The sequence below is a fragment of the Watersipora subatra genome, chromosome 1 (genome assembly GCF_963576615.1).
Source record: "Watersipora subatra chromosome 1, tzWatSuba1.1, whole genome shotgun sequence".
Taxonomy (NCBI): Eukaryota; Metazoa; Bryozoa; class Gymnolaemata; order Cheilostomatida; family Watersiporidae; genus Watersipora; species Watersipora subatra.
In genome coordinates this window covers 8,537,515-8,547,951 of record NC_088708.1, presented here as the reverse complement: position 1 = coordinate 8,547,951, position 10,437 = coordinate 8,537,515, and the positions used below count along the sequence as shown (strand labels likewise).

The 10,437-nt window shown below is 38.2% G+C and overlaps 1 protein-coding gene across 1 annotated transcript; it reads right to left on the bottom strand.

Annotated features, from left to right (window-relative positions):
- Positions 1-531: 531 nt before the first annotated feature.
- On the bottom strand, positions 532-9,735 carry LOC137402823 (peroxidasin-like). Its single transcript, XM_068089334.1, has 3 exons — positions 9,478-9,735; positions 5,903-6,219; positions 532-2,190 (listed from the first exon to the last, which is right to left on the bottom strand). The coding sequence occupies exons 2-3, from the start codon at positions 6,189-6,191 to the stop codon at positions 878-880; spliced, it is 1,602 nt and encodes a 533-aa protein (XP_067945435.1). The 5' UTR covers positions 6,192-6,219; positions 9,478-9,735; the 3' UTR covers positions 532-877.
- Positions 9,736-10,437: the final 702 nt, after the last annotated feature.

Below are 10,437 nucleotides of genomic sequence, written 5' to 3'. Positions count from 1 at the left end.
TAGCATCGATTTGACCAATAGCAAATCTGATTTGCTTTCAGCAATTGCACAATTCTTTATTATTGCGCTTGCTATTATTATTATTATTATCATTTGTAATTGCATGACCATGTCTGCCTTGTGTCTGCCTTGTATTTGACTCACTAATAACCAATTTTTAACAAAAACCAGTTCAACAAACAGACATTCTTTATTATCATTGGGTGTGATCTGATGAATGAGACAGATAGTAAGGGCTGGTTTAAGTAAATCACACTAACTTGCAGAGCTATTTCCTCTCGAGATCAAACTAAGAGTTGATAATTTTGGTTGCCTCGAGTAGATGAGCCTAAACTCTAAAGGCATACAAAACTGACTTCAAAAGCTATTCTAAATGACCAGTTAAACTCTAAGTCTATGAGGTAATGAGAGACCAGTTAAACTCTAAGTCTATGTGGTAATAAAAGCAAATGAGCTGGCTGGTTGTCTTGCTGCTTAATTGATGATTTTTCAGTGTTGAGTATTTTTCATAATCAATTTGCACATCATAAATGAATATATTTGCATATTTTATTAGTCTCAACAAAAGTCTTCAAATTTACATTAACAAACAACAAAATATTTTAGAACATAATATTTAATTTGAAAAAAACAATTAGCTGCTTGTTTTTGCACAACAATAATGCAGCTTTCAAAGATTCCACTTTCTAAACAATCAGACAGAAAAATACAAAAAAATGTAGTAATTTGTTGTAAAATAGTTTATATATTTGAATCAGCCAACATATGAATGGTTAGACCATCTCAGCATATGCGTTTGAGCATTCATGATATAAATAAAAGCTGATATGTTCGTAATTCTGTACAGGAAATAATAATAACTGAATTAACCATTGGGCTATAAGATTTGGGAGTGCCTACTTTGAGATCTCATTGGCTGGCACTGACAAGTAGGTTGAGGATGGGACGTGATCAATGTCCCCCCATTATGCTGCCCGAAGCATACTAAGTCTTCATTGTCAGCCAACTGAGTTGACATATAATGATTTTCATCATAGGCTTTGTGGCAAGGTTCACTAGGCAATGGTCTGCTTTGAATCGTTGGCATGTGTTGCAAGGAATGAATTTGTAGTTGGTGGACATTTGCCTGCGGAAACGTTTCGTTTTTTACACTACCGCCGCTGCTATAATCACTGTTCGGTGATGTACTGTATGAAGACGAGTTTTTTCTTTTTTTATAAACGCAGACGTGAAGGACAACTATAGTTATGATAAGAGTTGGCACAAACGTACCAAAAACTGCGACGATTATGTGTACTATTGTGAAGTATTTCCTTTTAAAAACATCAGGTTCCTCAGAAACGACATCATCCTCGTCAAAATTGTTGCTGTCTATTATCACTTCTTTGCCGGTTGTAGCAACCACTTCTTTGCATGGTTCTTGCACATCGTTTATAATCAGAGGAGGCCATGAGAGGTTGACCGAGAAAGAGGTGTTTCCTGCCTCATTTGAAGCAACACACCTGTACAAGCCAGATCCTTCTTCTCGGGCTATTTCTATTTCAGCTTCCGTTACATCATTCTGGCCTGGAGTTGTCTCACCAAGACTGCCATCGGGCCCGAACCAGGCTAGCTTTGGAGGTGGCTGTCCTTTAGAAATACATCTCAATACACTCTTGTCATTCATAAAGGAAACTATTGAGTCCATAGATGGTTTATCACAGGGGAAGTCTGCAGCAGACAGAGTGTTGAAGAATGCTACCGCGACTGCTGGTGGCTCAGAACAACGAGGTTCTGTCTTACTACCGTCGCTTGTCTGTCGAAACTTATCCATATTACCATCATAAAAGTTTTTAAGAAAACGAGCTTTGCAGTCACATATGAGCGGATTTTCCTGAATTCTAATAGATTCTAATTGGGAAAAAATGTCGATCAGCTCTGGCTGAAACCGCTGGATACGGTTGCCATTGATAAACAATTTGCGTAGCTCCGGTGATAGAGGAGACAAAAACGAAATTGTGATCTCTTCTAGTCTGCAGTTTTGCAAGTCCAAGACTTCTGTTGAAAGGTCTGTGAATCCTGCATCGGGTAGAGCGATGCCTGGGTTGTCTCCCAGAAACAGGTAGTTCAGTGTTAAACCTGCAAACGCTTCTCGGTCTACGTTCTGCAGGATGTTGAGAGACAAGTCGATTAGATTCAGCTGGGTGAGATCTAAAAAAATAAACATTTACGGAGTAATGTACAGGTCAAGGTCGCAAAACAATCAGTAAAAACAAAGTTGCATGCAAGAAGATCTATTTGTTTGCTGCTTCAAAGTGCGTTTGGATTTCTTTGTTAGCCATCGATAGCGATCCAAGCTATACAGTAATAAAGTATATGCAGACGGGGCGCTAGCTACACGTACCCGATGTCATTAGACCAGAGCCACTCCGATAATAAGAGACCGACAGCAAATACTAGCTAAAGGCACTTCTGTAATTAAAACAGCTTATATTTGATGCGAGTGTAGATTAACGCACCACCAGCGAAGACAGGCAAACAAATCATATAATAGCTGTTTGCTTTTGTCAAACGTCTGTTACAGACTGATTTACTAGTACTTATTCCGATATAATTGTAAAGGACGTTAAGCCACAACAGATATAAATGCATGCAACAATCTGAAGTCTTCTCCTTGTCTGTTAATTCTCAAGCCTAAAGTCGCTTTTCTCTTCCATGTGAAAATTGTTTGACAAGTCTTACGCTGCAGATGGCTTTTCACTCGAGCTCGGCAAGTAAGGATGGAAGGATGAGAGTAGCTATTAAACTAGTGATATATTATTAGACCGTCTAGGAGCTAGTCTCACTCAACAGCAATAATATACGGAAATTATTTGGACTGTTCGACAAAAATGCTGAAGCACCTAAGCCAATCTACGTTAGTTTACTTAACTAATTCTATTTAGCTATTGAATATCCTCGTATTTGGCTTAGAGGGAAAGACAATAATGATTAGAAGGTTTAGGTTACAACCCAACTGTCCTGTCATGGCTGCCCTGACAAAGATGCAAGACCAACAAAACTTTATGTGAACAAAAGTCTGTCCTCATTATTTTACCAGACCCGTTAAAACTAGCAGTGAGATTCTAGGTCAGTCTGACAATGCCTAGCAACTGTACAAACTGGTTATCTGACAGGCTGGTAAAGTTTACTGGCCAGCAAACGTATGGCTGTCTATTTGATCTTGCTTTTATCAGGCTTGTAATCTGTTTCATCGCGTCTGATTACAGGAGAGAAGCGGTTGTATGACTGCACCTGGAGATTGTAATTACCGTAACTCCGTTTGTTAACTATAGACTGAGTGACAAACAAAGTTATTTTCTGATGTCAGCATATGAAACTACTGAAGGCTAAAGCAACGTTTTGGATTTGAGGCTCCAATTTTGAATCACCATGTGTTATGGTGGCACCACCTTGACTAGTAAGGCATGATCTCCTGATGTACATGTAAAAGATATGCTGCCTCTACTCCGCTGCTAAATACATATGTTGGTCAGCCTATGAAATTATACTTTCCTGCTGGTTTTTATCAAATTAACACAAATGGCTGCCTACGGCAGTGTTAAAATAAGCGAATATCAGCTAAGACCATGAAATAATATTTAAAATTATTTTAAAGCGAGAAATTTAAAATTAAACTGAGTTTGCTAAAAAACATAAAACAAGATTTTCATTTTGACTGATTTGCTACGCAAGCGATCATACGACAGATAAGATGAACACATGTCATTTTTATCATTAAGTACATGTGATACACATCAACGATCTCTGCTCAATTAGGTAATTTAATCTTGATATAGAGTGTCGGCGCTGAGTTGTTGCAATCTTTAATTAAGGAATTCTAATATCTATGAAATTATTTTGTAATACTTATGGTTGCTGTAGGTTTATTAAGTATTCAACTCTCCGATGGCTATTTGTTTTTAGTGGTAAGCTTAACCAGTTCGAAGCAATTGAAAGATTTATATAATAGCAACTATTTCTGTTGCCAGCTGTTTAAGTTACACAATATACAAAAAATATCTAATATACAGCGATAAATCCAGCTTACAATATATTAATGTTCTTTATAAATAATTTTCCTTATTAATTACACAAAGATGTGGGAACGTTGAGTGACGGATTCAAATACAAAGTTCAACTATCTTTGTAGTGTTTGTTTTAAAAATCTGATGTTTGCTTCAAATGATTTTCTTCAGCTGATATTGACCGTACAGCTAATAATTCTGTCAGTTGATATTCTCATAATTTTCAGCTATATTTGGTAACATGATGTGAGGTCTCCTTTACTATCATCGTTCTATTTTATTTTGTTTCCACTTATGATGCACCTTCCCTATTGCAGTCATTTGTTAACTGTCTGGTGATTTTGTTGATGATAGGCTATGTTTTATATCTGAATACGTAGCGTGTTTAGCATCGTTTACAACAGAATGGCATTAGCTTTAGTACCAACAGAGATATGGAAACTTCCGACACATAAAACTGTAAGTTAGCGGCAGAAGATTTAAAACTAAATTACATTAATTTAACTTTAAATTAGAAATTAAACTCAGCTTAATATAATTTTAATTAGTTTAATTAAACCAAATTAAATTCATTTCTTTTGAAGGAATGAAATGTCATGAGGTTCTTTGCGCGTTGGAATATCTTCTGAGCTGTGTATGCATTAGAATAGGCATTCACCAGAAATTTGTGGATCACCTAAATCCTTAGACGTGTGTCTCATTGATGAATAGCCATATTTTTAGTTATTCTACTGCTAACTTTTGGTTATTGGCTAGAGTACACACAGTTTTGGAAACCATGGAGACTTGGCTACTGACTTCACACTAGCATACAGTAAAAACCCTGGTCCACCTTTGAACGAAGAGACCAGCGGGTCTCCAGCCAAGCCTGGCTTACCCATTAATCTTGCTGAAGCTCTAATCAATAGATATTAGTGACAGCGCAAGCATCTGCCACATCCCTTCATCTCACACCCACTTGACTTGCACTGTCACTGCTCAAGCACTCACAATCTACTGAGAATCGCTGTTTCTATCGTTTTGTTGAATACCACTTTGTGACGTAAAGCTAGCATTTTACGATTACTAGCAAAACTCTTATGGTACTAACTTATACTGTTAATTATAAAAACCTGACATGGTGCAGTTCACTTTTAAATTTCAGGCAAATCACATGAAGCCAATCTTCAATTGAAGGCTAAACAACGCTGTTTGAAGCAATGTAGCTTGTTCTTCATCCGATAAAAAAGTGTTGTTATTTTTCTATCAGAAATCCAACTATCCGATCTTGATTGTGAATACAAATGGCTTGCGATCGTCAAAAAAAGTTGTCTAAAAAACTAGAAAGCAATAGTGTATAACAACTGTCTTTTTCTGCACGAGGCTGTCTACCTGTTCAGGCATAACCCAGAATGCCATTGAGCTATGAGTACCTACGTTATAAAAAATCTGCTTTTCAGCTGACACTCCAAGAGGAGTGCTTTAAACTGACCCACTTTTAAACAGTCTTTGTAACAATGATGCTTATCATTTTAACTCAAACTTTGACAATGTAAGTTGAATATAAAAAATTATTGTGAATTTTCTTCTGAATACTGTAAAATTAGAAGATTTGATTCAAGTTTTCCTTGATGAAGGTAAATACTTAACGGATAAGGGAGCGTATCATGTTACGATGAATCTGCCATGCCGCTGTCATTGCAAATTATATTTACAATATCTTCGGGCTAAAACAAGGGGTGAGCTGATGCTCTGCACCTGAGTTGTTTACAAGTCGCTGTCACCAGTGAATCACGCAGATAACGCAGAGCTTTTGGTCAGACAAAGATAAATTAGCTCCTTGAACTGAAAATAATATTTAAATAAAGAAAACTTACCAGCAAATGTATTTGGTTGAACAGTTTGTATGCCACAGTCAGATAGTATAAGCTCTTGCAGATTCAGTAGATGCGCGAAGTCATTTCGAGAGAGTGTTGAGTCAGCCAGTCGGTTACCATTTAGGTCAAGGATTGTTACGTTCCTATTTCCAGTGTTTGGTATTTCATCAACAGCATTTACAGAGCAATCAATTCGCTGATTGAAGCAGGTGCAGCTATCTGGACACGCTGCCCTAACTGATGATGTCCATGCTATGCTGATAAACAGAAGGTATTCCGTTAGCTCCATTCCACTAGCCAATGACAGAAGATAGATTCTACAAAAATTAATGTTTTATGAAAAATCAGTTAAAACGCATTTTTGGATTATTTAAGTTTACTCCAGGGAGTGTGTACATTTGACAAGTAGGTGAAAAAATGTCTATTGTCCATGTGGTATGCAATAAACATTGGTTTCTTCCGACTCATATTCACAAACTTGGGAGTTACTTTCTCAAAGCCTTTTCCAAAGATATGAAAAGGTTACTCATGCTAATTATTCTATTGAAGACCTGCTGACAAAATGAATAAATTTTTCAGCAAACACTGATCACATTTGCTATATATAATGAGTTCAGTTATCATAGCCAAAAACCGTAAAATATTTATTAATATCTCGTTTTACAGCTTTTGCTGGCGGATGTGCTTCTTTTCCGTCAACGAACTCAGGTATTATGTACCCTTGCATGCCTCACTCAAGGCCAAAACTCTTATACTTTTCCTGTGTGTGATTAGAATTGGAGTGCATCGTTTGTACTCACTCTCATGCCCACTATACACAGAGAATCCAAAAGCACCTAAAATTAGTCCCAGAAAGTCAGCCATCCGCGAGAATCTCAAGTTTGCACAAAACCGTAATGGCCAACTTGAAAGCATTAAACCTAGTCTCCTTAATTAGTGATGGTTATCTATGAGTGAGATGTTAATGAATCTGAAACTGGAGAGGTCATGATTGAGAATAGAGTTTTATCAGCTCTCCTGTCGGACTGCTGAAGGAGTGAAAATTTTTATATCAGTTGTCCAATACTTGGCTGGGCGCACTTCAGCCTAATGTACAATATACACTATCCTGCCAGCGATAACATAGACCACCGCAAGTTTATTGTTGCTAGCGACTACTCAAATGTCAATTGACTCTCAGCATACACTGTAGCATATTACCAATACATACCTCATCTCGCAACTAGATGAATACTTCATAATTGACACTATATTAAATGCTGCTTGCTGACTACTTCATGAGTATAGCGTCTCTTGCCAAGTTTGTACAGTACAAAACAATCAAAACGAAGGGGGCTGTCAAATCGCTGTCAAAGCAAAAACTTATCCAATATAGCAGACCAGAGGCTTTGCTTGGCAGCGCTGTAATATGGTCCTTGTGACCAAAATTGGGGATTATGAAATAAAGCCAACAGTTACATTACTTATTTACTGTAGTTATCAGTTCAGGGTGTGCCGAAGCCTGGACATTCGATAAAAAAATACTCGACCCGAATATGTTGGCGATTTAGGGATATAAAGAGATAAAAGGACAAACGAAACAGCTGAAAGCGACTGCGACGACTTTCATAGAACTGTTCGCACATTGTGCAGTAGATAACTAGAGCTGATGGGTTGCTGTCTGGGAGAAATCTATATTCGAGACTGACGAGGGATGAGATTGCTGATAGTTGCTAGCCAACAAAGGACCTTCAGATGCTCTCTTGCCTGCCCAAGATGAGAGAAGCCTACGATGAGGATGGTGTTAGATAGGCGTATTGTCTCTTGTCTGATTAAAATTTCAAAAACTGATAGAGAAGCATTGTTTGGCCTAGTGTCACAAGTACTTGTTTTTGTTGAAAGCTAATGCAGACGCTGAGTTCAATAGGAAAATATAATGAACTCAGTTAGCGGCCTAATAACTTTTCAGTGTCTCTAAGAAGACGAAGTAATGATTTGAAAGCCATGAAGTTCTCAAGGAAAGTTGTGCGAGGCTATTTGTTTGCTCTCGTCAAAGTGACTAGCCACGACCATGTGCTGTGGGCAATTATAGGCTAATAATACAGTCATATGAAATATGGTGGCCAATAAGGGCCGTATTTGGTTAGTAGTTAAGATGGATAATTAGCCATGCTAGATGGTAAGCATCAGGTATAACACACACAGCCATCTACAAGCGGTCAAACCTAAAGTATGAGTAGATAGGGGCTACCCGCTACTCCTTATCGATCAACTGCAGAAACAGGAGATCTATAACTTGCTTCTTGACAAGCCATGTCACAACATTATTTAGTTAAAAATGAATATTTATCAATGAAAACAGTAGGAAGAGATTAAAGGCAAAGAGCACCTGGCTGTGGACATCATTAATAGATTGATGTGAAAATGATAGAGAGTTTCATAGGAATGCTAGTTACTCTAGTTGCTACAAACTCCAGCTTTATAGTGAGTTGTGCCACTGGAGCCATTGTTTCTTCTCCCATCATTACTAGTGTCTGAACCTGTCCAGTGTCTAAGACCATAATTAGCCCATAGATAGATAAGTTGCTGGGGGTCACTGTGTCTATTTACACACTCCGGGGCCTGTTCATGCGCACTTCAACTCTGTATTAATGCAGTAGAACCAGCTGTTGCTGCCATGTCGGGAGGTCAGTTGAACCCACTGGCCTTCAGGGGCTCTTCACAAATCAATTGTATAATCGCAAATTGGCAGTTTTACTCTCAGGAATGCTGAACAATAGCCAACATGTCTGGCCTCATCCAGTGTCTTTTGCCAAGCTCACAATATTTTTGGTCACATAAACAATGTAAAAACAGATATTTAGCAGAAACTACAAATAGCTAAGATCTATGGGTACTACACGCCGTTGCGAAAGATGGCAGCAGCGAGAAGAAAAGGAGAGAGCTATGTTACAAAGAGTCACACCATCTTATTCACCCTTGCAAATGCTCTCAAAGAAAAAATAACCCTCAAATAACCAGAAACCAAAGCTTTACCACTCAAAACACTCATTTCTTCCAATGGTACTGAACTTCTCGCCGCCGCCTTTTGCAATGCACATAGTACTCATGTTAAGATTGCATTGTATAAAAACAAATCACTTCAAATTTTAGCCTATTTTTACAGACCTTTCAACAACTGAGAACACTGGCCATTTTATAGCAGAAAATTACTATTTACTATTGAGAAACCTACAGACTAGCAAGAACAGCACTACGCGCCTCGAAAAGCTGCCACCCATTTTTATTCTTTGTGTTGACTGTACGCTATGCAGGAGTCTTTCTTAATCATCTCCCATGTTCACACCGTAAGATACTTTACTGAATTTCTCGGCATGCTGTTATCATGTTCACTATATGTTATATTATGTTCTCCTTTACGTACTAAATTGTATAAACAGCTGCCATTTCATTACCTTCTGTATACACACTGATCTACCTTTGTAGTTTCATCTATGTCCTCTTAATAAGGTTGCTGAATACAATTTACTCTCTGCTGAACTAAACACTCCTAGCAATCTCATGGCAGTATAAGATACTAGCGGAGAAGAGCTTACCTTTGACTGAACAGCTAGCGAAGATGTCACAATAGATGAAGGTCTAGCTGATCATCTCCGATGGAAGAGATCAGTTCAGAGAGTTGTCGAGCTCATTACAGGATACTAGCTATACGTCTGCTATGTAAACTTTAATTATTCTGTTACCGACACAAATTATCCGAAGGTAGGTTGTCGTCCAGTCTTAAGGGATGTGTAGGTAGAGATTTGTCGCCGCACTCGACTGACTCTTGTGAATTTCTGGAGTAATCTGCTGGTTACATTAAAGTCATTGAAAAGCCAACTATGATCTTGTGTGGGCATCGCATAGATTGGAGCAATGAGAAGGCGGCGTTGTGATTGGCTCAATTGAAGGAGCCGAGCGTTCATTGATGTGTGTGGAAAAGGAGTTTGGAAAGGTTGCATGATCAATAATGAGCATCGGTTGCAATAAATCAATTAGAAAATGTAAAACATTCTTTGGCTACAACTAGCTGGAGGTATGCAAAAAGGAAGCAGCGAGTGAAGATATCAATGCATAATTGCCTTTTCTATATCGAACATTACTACAAACGTGACAACCGATTGTTTACTGTTATACTTCATATAGTAGTCTAGTAGACTTCGCAAGAATGCTCATAGCAAAGACTCCCAGATCAGCTCACAGCGCTGTCAACTGTATGCTGGCAGCCAGCCTCCAACACTCGTTAGCAACATCATCAGTGGCTGGCTAGAACTTTGCTGACTAAAAACGATTAGCACAGCTGTCAGTCTACTCTCCAATGCAAAGAGCTTCTCCTGTCACATGAATATAATCTCTACAAGGATTTACGAGTTGATGTGAAACCGATTAGATGGCCTAGCTAACACAGGTGGATGAAATTTATCATGAGATCTTCATTCCACAGTTAGGTTTCACCACATCCCATATCATAACACACTCCACAGGCCTGGATATGGATACAGATTAATGGTAGCGAG

Coding starts and splice junctions, on each gene's coding strand:
- LOC137402823 (XM_068089334.1), bottom strand. CDS start 6,191: ATGGAGCTAACGGAATACCTTCTGTTTATCAGCATAGCATGGACATCA. Junction 2,191..5,902: donor TCAACCAAATACATTTGCTG/GTAAGTTTTCTT, acceptor TTATTTTTTTAG/ATCTCACCCAGCTGAATCTA.